The sequence below is a fragment of the Balearica regulorum genome, chromosome 13 (assembly GCF_011004875.1).
Source record: "Balearica regulorum gibbericeps isolate bBalReg1 chromosome 13, bBalReg1.pri, whole genome shotgun sequence".
Lineage (NCBI taxonomy): Eukaryota > Metazoa > Chordata > Aves > Gruiformes > Gruidae > Balearica > Balearica regulorum.
Window position 1 is genome coordinate 15128098 of NC_046196.1, and position 19964 is coordinate 15148061.

The 19964-nt window shown below is 37.6% G+C and overlaps 1 protein-coding gene across 4 annotated transcripts; it reads right to left on the reverse strand.

The window, feature by feature from the left end:
• Positions 1–1038: 1038 nt before the first annotated feature.
• On the reverse strand, positions 1039–19836 carry N4BP1 (NEDD4 binding protein 1). 4 transcript variants are annotated; one of them, XR_012837670.1, is made up of 9 exons: positions 19404–19836; positions 14775–16537; positions 8135–8265; positions 7595–7691; positions 6458–6565; positions 4801–4908; positions 4568–4625; positions 3569–3608; positions 2572–2682 (listed from the first exon to the last, which is right to left on the reverse strand). XR_012837670.1 is itself a non-coding variant. In XM_075766055.1 (8 exons), exons 1-8 carry the CDS (start codon positions 19647–19649, stop codon positions 2346–2348), a joined length of 1896 nt encoding a protein of 631 aa, XP_075622170.1. In that variant the 5' UTR covers positions 19650–19832; the 3' UTR covers positions 1039–2345. The 4 variants fall into 4 exon arrangements, 3 of the variants coding, with proteins under 3 accessions (XP_075622170.1, XP_075622168.1, XP_075622169.1); XM_075766055.1 differs by lacking the exons at positions 3569–3608; positions 4568–4625 and having other exon boundaries at positions 1039–2682; positions 14775–14979; positions 15874–16537; positions 19404–19832; XM_075766054.1 differs by lacking the exon at positions 3569–3608 and having other exon boundaries at positions 4564–4625.
• Positions 19837–19964: the final 128 nt, after the last annotated feature.

The following is a 19964-nucleotide window of genomic DNA, read 5'->3' on the forward strand; positions in this document are numbered from 1 at the left end:
GTAATGAACATAGTATTTATCTTGCTGCCCCTGCAGTGTCATACTCCAATTTTTATCTTCTTCTGACAAACAAACAAAAACAAAAACACATTTCCTTATCTGTGCTTCTGTACTGCAGAGTCAATCTCAGCTTTGAGTATACTAATATGCAAAGTACATGGGGAATAGTTTGTGTTGCTCTTGGCCCATTTCCTTGATACTCCTGATTGCCTCTAGAAGAGCTTATTAGGAATTAAGCAGCTGACCCAAAGTTCCTGTGTTTCACTCCAATGTAGAACTAAGCAGAATTACCCAATTCATCACTACCCCCTTCCTTAGGATCTTATCCCTGTTGAAAAAAAGCCCTTCACTGGTCATAATTTATTCCCTTACTACTTACTAAAACAACAAGTCCAATCAGTGACAACAGGCTTTAGGAACCTTTTAAGTTCTTATGGGGACAGAACTTGGTGATCACATAGCAGGCAAGCACTGCTTCTTGGCAAACGTGCTGGTCAGAATAACTCGGCCCACCTGACTAATGAATTACCCACTCATTTAAGTAGGGGGAAAAAATAAGGTTTGTCTATTTGGATGTAGAAACATATTCAAAACCTTTCCTCATCCTCACTTATGTTTTTGAGATGCTGCAATAACTGTTCTTAATACTTTTGCTCTTGCTGCAATCATCTTTCAGTTTGTTCCTGTTAAGGGAAGAGCAAGACTTTGCCTTCTGTTTCTGACTTCACAATACATGTAAAAGGGCCACGTAAACTAACTGACTTTCAACACCCTCATTTCTTCAGTATATTTCAGCTTTTTTACATTTAAGCAAAGAGTGATTTCAGAACCCAGGGAACTCCTGCTGGAGAGAAAGCCACTATTCTTAGGCTTTAGGGTAAGGCTCAGTAGGTCGGAAGTTTAACATGGGCTGTGTAGCCCACATTTTCTTTACAGTCTAATTTGATTTTACTAATGTGAACACATAGCACCAGAAACCAGTTAAAAGGAAGGTATAACAGACTTAAGCATGCACAGAGACACAGACACACAGTAATCTTCATTTTGCTCCAGCTCTTGAAAGCAGTCCTGTTCATCAGCTTTCATACATAAACAGCATCACACTCTGTTAATAACTTATCACAGCATTCAGACTTAGAACAGGCAGGGCAAAGACAAACAGGTAATAGCACAGATTGTTAAAGATACTAAAATTATTCTGAAGGACTACTGATGGTCAAAAGAATTTCCAACAAAAAATAATGTCGGTACCACAGATCTTTTAAAGCATTACAAATATCTTCTCTTGAAGAGTTGTGAATTTACACTTTCTAACCAAAACCTTCCCTCTCCCAATTACTCCCGCATAGTATCTCTCAACCTGGATGAACAGGCAAATAGATTTTTCTGGTTTGTTCTCATTCCATGGGCACTAAGATTTTACCCACATATACAAAGCTTCTTAGCTGCCCATAATATCAGAAGGCGGCTTAGTATCCATAAGTTATTCATACAATATACAATTTGATCCACAACACACAATTACTGTTACCTGTCTTGCACTGAATCTTTATGTGAGAACCAGCACTTCAGAACATGTCAGAAGCCTTCCTGTTGATCATTACAGACCAACAGATGCATAACGCCACCTTGTGACAGTACTTCAACAATACACTGAACATCCACTGATGTCAGAGATCTTCGAACTGCTGTCCATAGACCCTTAGGAGTACAGCCTATTTCCAAAATCCACAACGCCAACTTAAGGAAAGCAGGTTCACATATACACTACATAGAAGTCTTTGTATCTGAGAATATTTAAAGGGTCTGTTTTATTTCCATGGAGAAATATTTCAAAATTCATAAGAAGGACGTACTAGTAGAGCATAGATTTTCTAAGAATATCTATACTCTGGATACAAACACCAACGATATCTGACAGGTGCAGCATGGCTTATGTTATAGTATGTTATGCAAACATCTGGAAAATATATGTGAAGCTGTAAGTGTCACTTTTAAGCCTCTGACATGATTTTTCCTTTTTGAGGAAAAGGGTTTTTAAAAAGTGCTAACATTATTTAAAGTGATAACAGTTCTTTAGAACTGCTACTGCTTTAATAAGTAATTCAAGTGAAGCAGAAGATTTGTTTTTTCATAGAAAATATTACTACAAATCTGTAGTAGCAGCAGTTTTTAATTTACCAAAAACTGGCATCTATTAGAAACAGAACATACACAAAAAATATCTTTGTTTATACAAATAAAATTAAGTTCTGAATATTCACAATGTAACATAACAGAGCAACATTTTTCTTCACATTGATATTCAAAGTTAGTCAGATTGATATAAAAACCCTGTATAATATTCAGTCAAGCACCATGGCAGACAGTGCATTAAGGTCTCTCATGAATGGATGATCAGCTAGTATTTGATCAATCTTTTGTCTTTGCTCATAATCAGGAAAAATTTTTATCAGGGCTTCTCTAAGCTGTACTGTTTCTGAGGCAGATCTCTGTGGCGGAATTGCTAGACAAGCCTCTAAGTCTGTTTCCAGTGGAAGCCATGTTGATGAACGACCACTATGTACTCTGTTTTTAGGCTGTTGACTGCTACTGGTTGGTTTGGAGACTGGCACGAAGAAAGGTGTCTCTGAAGAATATTGTCCACTGCTCTGTAAAGCCTTTTGTGCAGATCGAAAATCTCTATGGAACAAAATAAAAATTTTATTAAATTAAGGTAAAGGAGATGCTAGCTGTCTCTGTACAAACACAGAAAAGAAACTCCCATACTTCACTACAGCTCAGTTACTGATTGGAATCAAATGATACGCACTTTTTCAAAAGTGAAACAAAACAGTAGGTGTAACAGTTTTCAGTTTGAATCTGGCATGACTAACAACATTAACTACCATTACCTAGCATTGGTTCCAATAAGCATTAAGTACTTTATTTGGCAGAATACAGAAACAGTCAAAGCTTATTTTATGGAAGTATCCATATCAGCATTATTAAGCTAAATGGATAACAAGATACATTGATCATATGTACACTGACCCAGAACACGTGAAAAATACTGACAGACCAAAGTGGCTTCCAGATGCTCCACAAGACTTCCTCATCTACTTTTGCTCATGATTGAGCTGTGCTTACATTTAGATGATGGCCTTGATTCCCTCATATGATATCCTTAATGGGGAATTAAGGTTTTTAGCAATTTCAGGATCTGAATATTCTTAATTATTGAGATTTCATTTCAGAATTTGAAAAGTTGTTGCTACTCTAAACTGCTAGCACTACAAAATTTAGGGCCAAGTCTACTTCAGATGCCACTAGATAACACAGAAATGTCAACTGGAACTCATGTTACAGTCCATTCTCCTACCACTGAGGGAAACTACCTAAATTACAGAGCTCTATTTTAAAAGCATTTAGGTTACAACACCTCCCACCACTCAACATGGAAAGACTCTCTAATTGCTCGATATCCTTCTAGTTTCTGATCTTATTTCTGGTGCCATTTATGCTTTCTACATCATTTAACTCAAGTGGAAAAGTCTCAGGAAAGAAACAAAATTAACTCTTTACACACTGGCACGCTTTCCTCTGTCTTAAAAAGGCCCATCACACACCTACAAAAAAAAAATCAAAGCCTAGTTCCAAGTTCACAGATAGGAAGCCAAGCTCTTCTAGAGTCTTCTCAAAAGAGTCTCTCTTTCTACAATCATCAGAGTCAACTCTCAGAACACACTCTGTTTTCACTTTCTTTTTCCTGGACACAGGCAGCTAAAATACAGTGTTCCAGATGACATCTCATAAGCATTTATATTAGAGCTTGAATACTTTCTCAGCATTTCTTACTGAGTTCCAGAACTGCACTTGCTTTTTTTGTGTTGACATTACATGCTTATTTTCAAATCGACCTGTGATCTACTGGTATATACATGCCTTACTTTCAACAATAATTTCTAATAGCTCAGATTCCTGCTTATTCTTTGTATTAAGGATTAAGTATAGCTTGCCTTTTGTATTGCTAATTTTATTTAGTTCACTTGTTTCTAAAAGGTCTCTCAATACTCACTATTATTGGCATTTATAATTCCTAAGCTGGTGAAAGAAGAGCAAAGAGCACCTTATCTTCTTGTGCAAAAGAACAAACCCATTCTCAAGTCTTGGTACTTAATGCAAAGCAAATTCATACTTTTAATATATGCACAAGTACAATGATCTTAAGGGAACAATATAGGTTTATTAATATAAATATTAAAAGTATGAATCTAATACAAATGCATTTAATAACAATGCTCTCAAAAATCATTTTAGTAACAGTACAGTACCCTCAAGTGTGAAGTGACATGCTTCTCCCGTGACAAAGAATATGAGTGTAGAGTGTTTCTTTTGTAGCACCTGTTGTCCCACTATGAGTAAGTGATCAACCAAGGTGTTTTAAATAACATCACTGTAATTAACAGGATACCAGACTACCACATACCCAAACCACTGGCAGTTTTGTGCTATGTTAACATAGTTTGGACCACCTTTGTATGAAGCCACCACAATCAAGTCTCAGAGGAAGTTTTGTCTTACTTATCTTAGTTCTGAGAAAGATCTTGATTAGATGCAAATGTCATCAGCAGTTTCTGAACAGACTGAAGTAATAGGAAAAACATGTTTTTGTTAAGCTACTACATCCTACAGTGTTCTTGCTTAATTTTACTCTACCATTACTACACAGATCTGAAGTGTTCAAGTGAACTAAGAAACAGTTTATCCCACATTTGAAATCGTAACTGTCTCAAACAAAAGTGAAAACGGTGCTTATACCTAGAATAGCCTTCACTTCGAAGGAAGTCATCTAATCTGGGTCCATTTCTTCCCAAAGGATCATCAGGAACCATAAATATGTCACCAGCAAAAGTGTACTGGAGCAACCTGCAAGAGAGTACTTTCAATATTATTTACAATGTATTACACCCTTGCTGCCCTTCACCTCTGTGGCACAGAACAATTTGCCTTAGAGCAGACATTTCACACCACGTCAGGAGTCACTGAAGCTTAACTAGTAAACCATTTTAGATACAACCAACATTCACTGTTAAAGTAATTTAATGGGAGCTTATATGAACTGTTCCTATTGCAGTGCAGCACACTGAGCTTTTTTATTCCCTCCTCCCCCCCGCCCCCAACAGCAAGCATTGGATGACTGCAAATTTTTGCAAAGAGACTAGGGTGGAATTTTCTAGGTGATTAGAGAAGATTTTCTGGTTGTTCAAACTCTCCTTCCTTTTAAGGATCTTCAACCACGTAGCTAAAATGCATGTTATCAGAAAGCCACACAACTAGCAAACATAGCATTAGCTGTTTACAGTTAGGACAAAGAAGCTTGTTTCTGGAATCATTTTGGGACAGGGAAATCTGCATTGAAGGAAACCAGTTCACCTAAAATTTGCAAGGAGACAATTTGGTATTGTGGAATTTCCCCAGAAGTAAAACTAATAGCAGATGTTAACACAAGCTCTTACAAAGCCACAGACTCAGTATGATGTGCTAAGTATTCTTGCTAAAGTTCTATAGGAGAACAGAACCTGACAGGTAGAATTCACTCGAGAAATAGCATAAATACCTTCTTAATTAGACAACATCAATTCCATGTTCTCACAGCTATATTGTGAGAACCAAAGAGTTTTTAATTATTTATTAGACCTATACAGACCCCAGTCACTGCAGTAGATGTACCCTCAAAAGAGGTCAGAGAGAATCTGAGGGATTAATGGGCAGTTTGGGCAACAGAAGATCATACCTTAATAGTAAAATTACCCTATTTAACTGGAAAAGGGAAAATAAAAGACAATGACAAAAAACCACACACACACACAAAACCCCAACCAGTTGCACCGGAGAAACTATAATTCACAGAGAATCCACAAGCTGAAGCAGGGACATTTGATAGCTAAATGAACTCATCTAAACAAAGGACGCTCAGCAATTGCAGGGAAACAGCTACCAGGTTATGTTGCAAGTGTTCATTATTTTCTTTAGCTATGCTGATTTGTTGTACTACAGTAAAGAGTGATTGATTCTGAAACCTTAAAAGTGACACTGTATGTCTGCATCAGCTATCATATTGCCTTGAAGAAATGAAATGTAAAACAAGGAAGCCTAAGAGAATTGACCACAAAGCATATACTCTAACAGGATCTAACACTGAGCTTCAGAAGCGATATAGCTTGGCTGCTACAATTTATGTGAGCAATTAACAGATGGACATTAGAGAATATATGAATAATAGGGACATCAGACTACTCAACACATGATTATAAGGCCATGAATCAAAGTGGTGAAATGCACCCAGTACTTTGTTGGGCTCTACCAGAATTGCATGACAGATTAATTAAAAATAAAAAGTGTCACATGAAAGTAGAGTGCCTACAACTGTAAAGACAGACATCTTTTTAAGTTTTCATAGAAATTGAGTAATTACCTTTTTTGAATAATTTCTCTCCAGGCAAGTGATTCTGTCACAAATTCTCTGAAGTTATCATTAGTCACAATAACACCTCCAGTTTTATCAGCAAGGTGTAATAAAAACCTGTAAAATTAATTTCAAAGATGGTTAAGATGGTCTGCTTTGCTGAAAATTGCAGCATTATTAAGAGATTAGTGTTGCTATATTTTAACAAGGAAGATATATATAGAGTGCACTTAATTTATCTTTTGCCTGTCATGTTTTGCCATCAGATACATGACTACATAATCTAACAAAAATAGGCATGCCCCTGATGCAAAAACCTGACAATTTTGTACTCAGAAAAATAAAGTATGAAAGATTATTAGTAGGAAGAAAGAAACTGAAATCCAGCAAACTGTAGCTAGCTGCACAACACAATTTCAAAGCCACAAACTACTCATTCATGCAGAATTAGGAAAGCTGGTTGTGGAAAAAAAACAACTTAGGCAGCGTGCGCTTTCAACTGTGTGTCTCAAGACTAGGAAAATTTGGCAGTAGCAATGTAAGCACTAGGAAACCCCCCCAATACCCAAGAAGAAAACCCCTAAAGCTTATTGTTGTCTTGTTCACTGAAAAATGATCCCCACATTTTGAAGTTGAACTTTGGTGCTCAAATTAATGTGGAAATTTACTAGCCTACACATTGTTACAAATACATATTATGTCTGTATGCCACAATGGCATCAAAAAAAAAAAAAAAGGAACAAAAATAGTACCTGATCAGTAGCTGACTTATGCTAGCAGTCCCCAAACATAAAAGGCAATTCAGGGACAGACTGATGATCAGGAAAGGATAAAAACATTACTATAAGACTAATTTCTTCCTCAATGCAAGTGATGACATTTGAAGTGCATTAACTTTTCTTTTGTGAAAATTGCCATGAAAATTTTCCATTTTCCAGGAATTTCTGAAAACAGCATGTATAATATTAGAGAATTCTATATGAAAAGGTTTCTTACGACAGTAAAGCAACGTAACAGATTTAGAGCTCATGGTGCTGGATGCATAGCTCTGTTTAGACAGGTTATACTACTGCTTATGAAGTATTAAGGTTTTACAGCCATTAGTCAGATGTTTAAAAATACTTTAAAACTATGTATGTTCTGTACCTGTCGTCATGAGCAGCAATTCTTGCTCCTAAAACCATCCTTGCAGGGGTTAAAGACAATATTCCAACATCCTGGAGCTGTGTTAAGAAATCCTGCTCTGTTAAAACATGAAACAACTGTTCTTAAAAACAAAAGCTTTCTTATAAGCTATTTATAGGTTTGACAATTAGTCTGAGATATAATTAGCAGAGAAGATAGGCTATTTTTTGTACCTATTAATCTACAGAAATTACATTGATAGCTGAAGGACTGCTAATATTATAAAAACGGGGAGCAAAAAGTTGAAACTATAAAGAGCAAACAAAACCCAAACAAACCAAAAAGGCCTCTACTTACGACAGTTAGCATAAACAGCATTTCAGAGTGTCTCACACTGTATATTGAAATCCAATTACTCATACTGGGCAACCAGACTGCTCATGCTTAACATTTTATGAAGCATTCCTTCTTCATTTATTCACTCATTCTTCACAGAAGTATCCAAAGAAATAGTTACAATTTAGTTTAATTAAAAAAATATTAGGAAATTATTTCCCTTACCTGTAATGTAAGGATCACGTCTTGTTCTCCACTGTGGAACAAATACAGTAATATTTCTGTGCCCACGTTTCCAAAAGTAGTCAACAGCTATTGCAATTCCTCGACAGGAGAAGAATTTCCTTAGACCATGACTGGGGGTGGAAGAAAGAGAAGGGAGATTAGATTCCCTAGATTTTTACTACTATGACTACAAGGAAAACAGAACAAAACCTTGCAAAGTGAAGCTGGAAGTTACACATACAGCCTCACCAAAATAAAAGGTGGATGGATGTTATAGATGAAGACTCTTATAAATAGACATCTTCAGCAAAAGAAGAGAATAGAAACATCTCTTCCAACTTCACAGCTCAGTCTCCTTTCCGTTTCATGGTCATAATGATATTTGAGTAATTAGAAGTGGGTTTATAGCTTTAAAAAGAGGCCAATAGCAATGGTTTCCAAAATCTACTGGTTATAGATTAGAATGATCATAATCCAATATTGTGGTGGCTCCAAATACAATTTCACTACAAAACAGAACATCTTTGGTTCAACTAGTTCCCAAGGATGACATCTAAGAAGTTCTCTGATCATCTATTAGGGCTTCCTATCCTTTCATTTCAACAACCTGAGCTACTGTTTTCAAGTAAAGTAATGAAGTTTCTTTGAACAAAGATTTTCAAAACACTGTATTTCAGTGGCAATCCCCCCCCACCCCCATTTAAAAATATAATATGTTCATTACCTGGTTTTGCAACTCAGTTTAAGTGACTTTCCAGAAAAATCAGTAACTGCCTAATATGAGTGATACAGAGATTGGAGTTGATAACCTTGTGAGGTCCCTCTCAATCTGAACTATCCCAATGATGCTATATCCCTGTTTAACACATGGCAGGAAGTCCTCCTTTAGCAATTAACTGTCTAACCAGATTCTGGGAACTGAGCTTCAGGAGAATAATGGAAGAAGAATCTTAAAATAAAGCACAGAAGACAGAATCAAGAATACCTCTAGAATAAATTCCTACAAAACACCTATTAGTACCTTACATAAGGCTAAATCCAGTTCTCATTCAGAAACTTTTCCCCTCACATTTTCAGAGATTAGAGGCTACACTTAGACAAAACAAAGATATACTTAATTAGAAAAGACACACTGATTCAGAACTGATGGCACGAACAGGCAAAGCCTTTCTTACAAAGTAGTACATATTCTGAGTTAGATGTTAAGTCACTACAAAGGGCTTCTCATAATAATAAGTGATCAAGTGGTATTTATATTTTAAACCAGTCTCCTAATTAACGTGCAATTGTATATTATAAGCCTAATAGTAAGCCTTAGTAGTTTTTAATGGAATCTTATCTTTAAACCCCTAGTTTAACCTACCAAGAAATCTTCTGAACAGAGTGTTCTTTAAAACATCTCTATGGAAATACTTTACAGTGAAACTCAGCCTTTAGTACCATTCATGTATCCTTTTCCAGCTATGTATCCTTTTAAACTAAATTTAAAATAAATGTACCAAAATATAAATCTATTAAGGTTCTCTGAATTTGGAGAGAAATGTTTTATGTAGAAGGGCAGAAAAATGAGTAAGCTACATCTGAACTGTAAATGGCAGAAAAACTGATTTATTAACAGACTTTCTGGAGAAAAAAATCCTATACCACATTTGCCCTAATGAAATTAAGTGTTCTTGATGTCAAGAGCAGTCAAATAAAGGAATACAATTGTCACAAAAGAGTTACCCCTCATAAGCAGTCATCATCTGCCCACTTTAAGTCAGGTATCATATTCAATAAAGTGGAAAGCTCTGTTAAATACTTTCACTGTATTAAGGGCTCTCAATCAGACTTTAAGAGATGCAGAGGTCTCGATGCTCATGTTGAAAAGTATGCCTTCTCTAGTTGTCCGTTCTCCTTTTTTTTTTGAGCTTTAAGCCTGTTGCACTACCGAAAGTACTCTCTGGTTTTTTTAAGTGTTCTGAAGCCTGGAACAGCAGCTCTTGATTTGTCCTGTATGATCACAAGTTCCTGCTCTGTAGCAACTTTAAAAAAAAAAACCAGGCATGCAAATAGAAGCATTAATATATCAATGTGCCATTTTTACTAGACTGCATGTGTCAAGAGGAAAAATTCTTCAGCTTCTTGCAGTCTTGTAGACTTAAGGCAAGTAGTGATTCAGAAGCCTATTCAGCCTTCGTCCAAACATGTGGGCAATGCATTAATACCGCCCTGCCCAAACACATGACATTCAGGGGTGAAAAAACCCACAATGACCAACAACAAAAAAACCCCACACAGGCATGGAAGTGGATGTCCATAACCTCCAGGTACTGAGAAGTAAAACTGAAAACAATTCAAAGCAAAATTGAAAACAATTCTTCACCTTCTAAGATGTAAGAAAATAATGAGGCTTTATTTCGCCAAAAGGAAGCTGCAGAATACCTATGTTAAAAAAACCCTGGTCCCCATGTGTTGATTATTTAGTAGGATATTTAAATATCTCAATGGTTCTGCTCTTTTGAGGCAGTTCTCTGTCCTTTGCTTTTCATAAGCACAGTTCTCATTTGATTGAGCAGCAGGAGGCAGATGTTACATAAACACATTTTGGGAGTGCATGTGAATGGTACTCAGCTACCGTGCCCCACCCTGAAGTGCGGTGCATGCACAAGACAATCCATCAGGGTGTGTGAAGGAAGTATTAGAACCATGGTAATGCACACACATAATTGGTAAATATACACATATTAGGGTTTTTTTTTTTAGTTATGTGATGGGGTGCTCAGTCAAAAAACATTAGGAGACCACTGCCTACAGTGGTCTCGCACCCATCTGAGCGATAAGCAGATGTTTATTCATCCTCTTTTTAATTAGTTTCAGATATATTTGGTTGTCCTCAAAAAAACCCAAAGATGCAAAATGCCATAGATGAAACATGTAGATGAAAAAAATATCTCCATATTTAAAAAAAAAATAGACAAAGAGGATGTGGTATATTTGTTATTTTCTACATGACCTCAACAATTTGCATTTCTCTTCCACTAAAATGATTTCCCAAATGTGTATTAAAAAGTTCAAGGTAGCTTATGACTCAGTTGTGACTTGCACTTTTACATCACTATTTTCTAAATAACAGAGTCTGAACAATGAGGAAATAAGTTTGTTTTAAAAACTATTTACTGTAACAAAATACCGTACTTGAATTAAAGCAGTATCAAGAGTTACTGACAATGTCGGGCTCAATCTTTAAAGTTAGTAAGACTATAAAGTGACAGAAAACCTTCATCTATTAATTCAGTTAATTCTCCAGGGACTGACCTGAAAAGTTTTACTATTGACAGTCATAAGGGTCTAGCTCTGGGCTCTTTAACTTGGGGAAATCAATTTATAAGGACGATCATCACCTTCTTCCCTTAATGAGCACTGGCAGGAAAGATTACACATTAAGAATTAAGAATTCCAACATTTCTTCTCAGAAACGGAAGTTGTTACTTAGATTTGTGACGCTTCGTCTGTGCTATAGAGATGTTCTGGACTAATGCAAACATTTTCTATATTACTAGGTCCTTTGTCCTTAAACTGCATTTGAAGCCAATAATTTTTTTTAAAAAAATCTATGTTTTGTTCTGAATGGACAGGAACACATGCAAATACGTAAGAAGCCTGTCAAAACAATTCATATTAAAATATATCTCGCTTTGCCTATTAAAACATCAACAGAAATATTTCTAAATGAACTATATACCTAAGAATTTCAAGGCATCATCTGGTAGTCTACATAAGTTATCAGCAAATACCAAGGTATGAAAACAGAAATCATCTGCTAAGATAGTACATAAAGGGAAGAAGTTAAGACTTATTCCCCAATTTGCTAATATTAACAGTTCTACAAGCACTTCACTAAAATAAACAGTTCATAATTTCTGTTCTCAAGTAGAATTCATACAGAGAAAAGGGAAGTAGAAGTATTTACTGTCCCTAACAATTGAGGCAGTTTTGCTATTCCATGAATTTTGGTGAAATGTCTGGGAGTTAAAATAGATCTTTCATAACCATGAAAGAACAGTATCTAAGGGCGTCTTTATCTATCTCTGTGAAACTAGAAACACACATCCATATGTATGTACGTGCATGTGCAGATCTGCATTTATGTAGTTACTTGTAGGAAACTGTACCAGCTGTCAACTGTCTGAAACATTAAATTCACTTTTGGACAGACTTTGACATTATTTTCTTATGGTACTTAATATTATAATTTTTTTTTCCTGGAATAGTTTATTTTCTTCCCCTAAAGAGCATTTAAGCCCGTTATTTTGGGAAGCCTCTTTCATCTAATAGCTAGAAGTAGATGATATATGATACACGTATCTTAACCAGCTGGATGTGTTTTTCTCAGTCTAAGAGCATCCTACAGAATTTGTGGGATCACCGGTAGTATTCTGGCCTATTCTCAGACAATACACTATTTAAGAATTACTTACAACTAAATACAAGATAATACAGCTGATATGAGGCTCTTCAGGATTTCCAATCTCCAAGGTTAAAATCCATATTTTAAAATAGTTTAAGTGTTTAAGAAACATTTAAATAGCTTAATCTTTTCCCACACTGTCTGGTGATACAGATGATCTTTCTCAGAATTAATACTGTTTTGCTTAAAGTACTCCATTTTGGTTCTGGCAGCATGGTTTCAGAATGAAAACTAATTTCTGTACTTGGAAGGGTTTGTGCATGTTCAGCAGAGGAACTCTTTGAATGCACCAAAAAAATCTTAAATAGCAAGTTCTCATAGTAATTTACTCTTACTTACTGTTACATTGATGAATGGAGCAGGAAAACCAGTCAAGTCAGTTCGTTCTTAAAAACTACCACTTCCTCATTAAGGAGAAATATTGAATTTGTCATTGCTCACTTTCATATTACAAAAACTACAGAAAAGCCCCATAGTAAACACTGCAAAATCTTTTGACCTGCTTGTTTGCCAAAATTACTTAGTACAAAAAGAACAAATCCAAGCCTCTTCCTGTCTAGAGGACAGCAATCAGTTCAAAGATAGTTTTGATGAGACAAATGTTAAAATGGACCAAGTGAAGCACAAAATTTTAAAGAGATAGAGGTTCTAACTGATATTTGCTATTCCAGTTAGTTGTAACAAACTTAAAAAAATTAAATAAAAGAAAGAAAATTGTAATTGGCAATGCTCTCCAAAGTTCTCTACAACAGCAACTTTGTAAAAAAAAAGAAAAAAGGAATTAGAAGATACAATAATGGAAAATCCCTGCATCATAGACAAGGAAAGGAATTTCTTGATCTTTTGAGTATTAGCTGTGCCTGTTTCATAGGGTTTATTTGCATGATGCCTTGTCAGCCAATCTAGTAAAATTATCCAACAGCCCTTTAATTGTCTACTATTGTTTGCATACATTCTTTCAGATATCAGGAAGAATAGGAGACGAGGTGTGCGCACACATACACATGGTTCCCTATTCTGCAAGTTTTATGGAGGAGGATGGAATATTTTTGTTGCATGCCTACATTTCCCAAAAGTAACAGGACCCGAGCACCCACGTGTAATGTTGTTAAATATGCTATAAAAAAACCCAAAACACAACCAAAAAAACCCAAACCACAAACAAAAACCACTTTACTCTTAAGTTGATGGTAACTCAACTTCTTTGTTAAGTACATGCAAAGCAAACTAAGTTTCACGCATAAAATTGCTTACAACAGAGCAGGGCTCACTGAAATTACTTCCAACTAAAGTGTTATATTGAGCTGGAGCACCGATAATTCAAAGTAGGTTGCTCTGAAATGGCACAAATCAGACTTCAAATTTGACCACTGCCTAGTAGGCAATGCTGTAGAATTAATTCACTTTCCATTGTGAAACATCTTGTTATCAAAAGGATGTCATCTACCTCTTAGATATATTTAGTTTTAGTTTCCATTGGCTGTTCTATTCATGTTTTTTTTCAGATTATTTTAGTATTTGGGCTTCATAAATCTGAGCTACCTGTTTTTACAAATTTGCAAATTTCTATCAGAGCAGGAAAGCTAAGTCTTAGAAGTCTTTACAGAAAATATTTTCCAGAGTATTGCAATTACCAATCCATTTTTAAGTCAAAATCAAGGATTTTCTTAATTCTATTTTAACCAGTTACTGCATTTGTCCAGCTTCACACTATGTAATTTTTTGAAACCAGAAGTAAATTCTGCAAGAATTGTTTCATGATAGAATATCCCACAACCACACTAGCTCTAGCTGGATTTGTGTACCGAACTAAGTGTCATATAGTGCACCTGATAAAAACTTCTGAACATCCTTCTATGCACAGAATCTCAACAAAGAGTAACTCCAAACAAGTTCGTAAGTGAATGCTGTCACTAAACGGAGAACAAAAACTATCAAAATAGCCATTTTAATTTCCAACACACAGCCATCTCATGTAATTTTTCATTATCAACTTTATCGTAACTTACCAATGCAGCCATTGCGAGTAGCTGAAAAACCTTGCTGTGTAGATGGACTGCTGGTCACCAAAAAGCTAGCTAGCAAAAACTTTACACATGCCACAGCATCACAGCAACCTCTTAGCCCCTATTTAATTTGAAAGTTCATTGAACTTTCAATGGAGAGATAGCTGAAAAGAACAATACTTACGACATTGCAACATTGCTTCCATCGATAATGATATGTTTTAAACATGGTTTCCCAGGTTCATTTTTCAACTCCAGCCTGTATGGCTTTTTCAGAGATTCCAAAAATCTTTGGACTCCAGTAACTGAAGGATCAGGATGACATCGGTGCTGTCCCACTGTCTCTCTATCAGGATTTGAAGGATGTATTTGTGAAGACAATACCTGGTCTGGGATAGGATTTTCAGAATTTGAGGTTTGGCAAAGGCATTGGTTGAGAGATCTCATCTGAGAAGAGCTGCAGTGTCCTACTTGGTCCTCAAAAACAGGACGACTATTCAGTACAGTTGAGGGCCCTGCACATTTTTGCTGAACTGCAGTTTTAGTCTTACGCTGCACATCTGAGCTCCCTCTGGCTACAAAATCAACATCTTTTAGAGCTCCAGCTTGTGTAGTGCCAAACGTTACACCACCATCAGTTTCTATATCGTGTGACCTTGAACTGTGATTCTTACCAGGGCAATATATGTCTCTTTGTTTATACCATATAGCTGAATTTTTACTGGAAGGAGAAGCAGGTTTGCATACCAACATATGCATTTTATCTTCTGCATCAACTTGCATGCTTGGTGAATCTCTCATTTTGTGATATTCAATTTTTCTCTCCTTTGAAGTCTGACTGGATTTAAGTGGGCTTTTATTGCTAGAAATGCCTTCGTCTTCTAGCTTTTGTGAATTATTTGCATTACTTCCTAAAGGAGGATTGATAGTTCTAGGCTTTGGAGATGACTGTTTGTGTTCTTTTTGAAATTTTAAATTTTCCTTTTCAATTTCTTCTAGCAATATTAATGGTTCCACAGATTGTCCTAGGATACCAATAACTTTTTCTACAATATTTTGGGAATATCCCATTGTTCTGAAAAAGTTCACAAGAATCTTATATTCCATTTCCTCACTGATATCATCACTTTCTTTAAGGCAATAACTGGGATCATCTGATTCACTGCAGCTATTCGAAAGCAGACCAATAACTGCATCCCTGTCTGAAGGATTACTGTGTGAAGCAGATTTAACTTCCTGATAATTTTCTAAGGAGAACTGCTTTTTAGGGAGCCTTTCCTCACCATCAGAAGATCTTCTTTTACATGACTGCCTTTCTTTAGCCACCACTGCCTCTAACAGAGGCACAACGTTTATGGGAACAAAACTTGTTTCAGGAGCATCAGAAAACACAGTGTCCATTTGCTTTGTAAGCTCAGTTACAGGTGTCCCAGCATTGTTTCTTGCTTCCTCACCACCTGCTCTTCCATCTCTGTTTGTAGCGATTACTTTGGAGGCTTTGTTCTGTAAAAGCTCTGTCGGGCTTTCAGAACCTGTAAGATCTATGATATCGCTCTCCTCTTCGCAACATTCATTTTGTGTGAGAGCTAAGAGTTCTCTTTTTAGTGAGCTAGGCAAAATCAGTAAATCCATTGTGTATTTATCTGCATGGGCTTCCACAAATTGTCTGAATTGCTTTTTAATCTCCGACTCATTGTCACTTAATAAGCTTTCATTATTCTGAAAAAGCTTCACAAACTGTTGAACATGACTTTGAGCCATAACAACAGCTTCTGCACCCCCCTTAATGCTGAGCAATCCTATTTCCAGCACTGTTATATCAGCACAGGTATCCTGAATAAGACTGTTGAGAAACAGGCTCTGTGCACCAACAAAGATGCAGTGCATGTCCTTTGGGTAGCACTCCTTTTCTTCTAGTTCAGGTTCACAGAGTCCCTTAATATACTCCTAGAAAGAAAGAAAAAAAAAAAAAGACAAAGACAAAAAAAGACAGCAGTCAGTATTTGTAAAAAGCTGTTATCTTAAATTAGTTTAGTTTAGGTCAGTAATGGATATGTACATCAAAAAATAAAGCCAACTGAGTATAAGAAATGTGAGAAAGTAAATACTGCCAGTAAACCAGATACCAGAGATAAAATATATATACCTGAAATTATTTTTAAGTAGAGGGGTAACTTTCTTTTATATCTTACTGTTTATAAATCAATTTAATTGAAACATAGTAACAGAGTATTAAAGTTGTAGTTCAAACAGTTTAAAAGACAAGTGATTTATTTTCCCATCCCCATTCTTTGGTCAAAGAGAACATACACTTCAAGAATAAATGCCTTGCACTGGAGACTTCTATGTAGTCCATAAAGCTGAACTTCTAAAAACAGTTTCTAAAGAAAATTTCTGAAGGCTCATCCCTGCAGTAGCTATCTTATATTTTTAAGTTGTTGTTATGTGCTACTTATTCTATACTTACTACTAATGAATCCTGTGGCATGGCACAACAACTAGTGGACACAGTAATACCTATGAAAAGATATCTTATAGAAAAAAAATGCTAAAACCAACCAAACAACAAACCCACTATCTGTACTCTGATAGATTCCCTTATTAACCAAATAAAACATTTGTATTTTAAAAGTACAACTGCCAAAGCACCTACTTACAATGGGTATATAATACCAAAGAAAATCACACCCAAAAAGCTCAACAGCAAGCCAGCTTTCCACCTGAGGCTTTGAAACTCAGTATTTTGAAAAAAAGCAGATAATACTGACAAATGACTGAAAAAACTCCAGGCTCCAGCTAGCTCTATGTTCTAGAGGTTCAAGTTTTTATTTATATTTTCAGTAAACAAACAAAAACCCCCCGCAACCTCCCATTGCTATTTCTGCCACCTAGAAGTTACTGTAAGTAAATTCACTATACTGCCTTGTTTTAAATCTGTCAGAGTTCAGAACTTTGTCAATACAGTATACTATTTCTTCTTTCAGGTAGCATTATTCTTCAAAAACTTTCTCTTTCCGTGCTTAAAATTCTGTAGTGTAGCGAAACCAGTTGCTAAGCTGCAGTCACTGTATTTGCAGACTCCAAGTATGCCAAATCTTATTATCTATCTTTACTCTCAGAAATTAAACTTCTCTTTTAAATGGAACTGAAAACCAAGACAAGATAATGAATAACATAACACTTCCTATCATCTCTCAAGTTGCATCACCACAGGTATAAAGGCAGGCTGCTTCAAGACCATATTAGCACAAACTGCTTCTGCAACAAAATCCACAGGATTACTTTTCATGCCTTAGTCATCCTATGACTGCTTTTGCAGAGCAACAGGACAATAACATAACTAGAAAAAAGGATATTAGAAATCTGGGAATTTTTTTTTCCTTTTACATTTGCTAAACAGCACTGAAGAATGAATACATTGCATGTGACTGATGAATTAAAACATGTATTGCTATCACAAAACCTTTTAAAGGGAGACAATAAAGACGTGCAATTGATCATACTTTCTAGTCAATAATCCCTCCAGACAGGGTCTGAAAACTGCTCTATGTGTAAGGGAAGTCACATCTCACATATCCTTTAAAGTATCTGGAGTAGGAAACATTTTGTATGCTATTAGTAAAAGTAGCACTTAAAAAATGGAAGTCTTGTGGTGTTTGATTAGGCTTTAATTTTCTGGAAAAAAAGAAAGTTGTACCGCAGCTGCCTGGAGAAGAATAGCTGTTTATGCTACCTGTAACCATTTCTGGAAACTGCACTTAAATATACATGAAAACTGGTTTATAGTCACTTTCAGAATAAAAGAATTCAAAAACCTCCACATTCCTTATAAGTCTTAGACACTACACAGTTAAGGTATCAAGTTTTTTAAACCGGACTGCCAAGTCTTTGAATTAAGTCACAAAATACATGCTAAGGATCCCCACTAACACATGTGTGTATTTAAACAGACAGACACAAACGCCCACATACAAAGATTTTGGTTTTGAAAACTACCTTTAGCCTAGCTATGCTTATGCTACTGTTCTCATCACATGATTCAAACAGCTACAAGCTGCCAGGTCCACTATGAGTAATACTACTTTCGTCATTACTGCTGAGCACCCCCCCAGGTTAGTTGTTCAACATTTAACAAAACAATTCTGTGAAGATACTTCACGGCAACTAGCGTCACAGTCAGAGAGACAAACAGCCTAGACGCTCTCTTTTAGCCTGTTTAGCGTTTGGTTAAAAAGAAAGTTATCTGCTCCAGCAGACAGACTGGTGAAGTAGTCTGGATGTGCCAACTTTTACACTAAGGAAGCATTAGCTCTGCTAGTGAGAGCTTTGCTCCTAAGTTACTAAAAACCACTGAATAAATTAAGTCTGCAAAGCAACTGTGAAACAAACAACTCTGACGAATTTCTTGACTTAGGGAAGAAAAAGGAGAGCGATCTTGGCCCACTCTCGCAGGTAGTAAAACGCAGCTGTAATACTTCACAGCGTGATGACCGTAACACGCTCCGCAATACCGACGAACTTTGCACTTCTCAGCGAATTGTTTCTCTTTACGCTTCCACGCTTATGTCAACACAACCGGAGACACCCTGGCACCTGGAACACACCTATCTACCACGGTTTCGACCTGTTTCTGTTTCCTCGTGAGGCGCTTTTCTCCCCACCCTTTCTTCCTCCTACCCGCCCGGAGCGGCCCCGAGCCCTGCCTCGGCGAGAGGGGCCTTTCCGTTCGCAAACACGGCCCCGGCCCCGGCCCGGCTGACCGAGCGCCCCAGCGACGCGGCCGGACGCCACCTCCCGCCCCGGCCCCCCGTACCTTGGCGCTGCGCACAGCCTTCCCACCGCCCGCCAACTGCACCCAGATCCGGGCGGCGGAGGGCGGCGGGCCCGGAGGCCCCATCGCGGGTCGCCAGTCCCCCTGCGCCTCCAGCACGGCCAGCCGCACCTCGAACAAGCCCTCGATGCGGCCCCGGCTCCCCTCCAGGAGGCGGCTCTTCTCCGCCGGGACGGTGAACTCATCCACCCCCGGCTCGGAGCCGCGGGCTGCCCAGCGAGCCGCCATCAGCGCCAGCCGCGCCGCCCCGCGCTCCGGCCTCCCATCCCGCCGGGCCCCAGGACAACAACACGGGGAATCCCCGGGCTCCCTCCGCACGGCCAGCTGACGTCATCGGGCCGCGACGGCGCCACCGCTCCGCACTAGGAGGCGGAAAACGCCCTTCCGCGGCCGCGGCGCCATCTTTAGCAAGGGCGGCGGAAGCGCTCCTCCCTCGGCCGGGCTTTGTCCCGCCCTTCCACGAGACGGGCAGCTCGTGGCGAGCGCGGGGTGGTGCTCGTGGCTGAGCCCCTGCCCGCCTGCTGTTTTTGCTCCGTCTCGCGG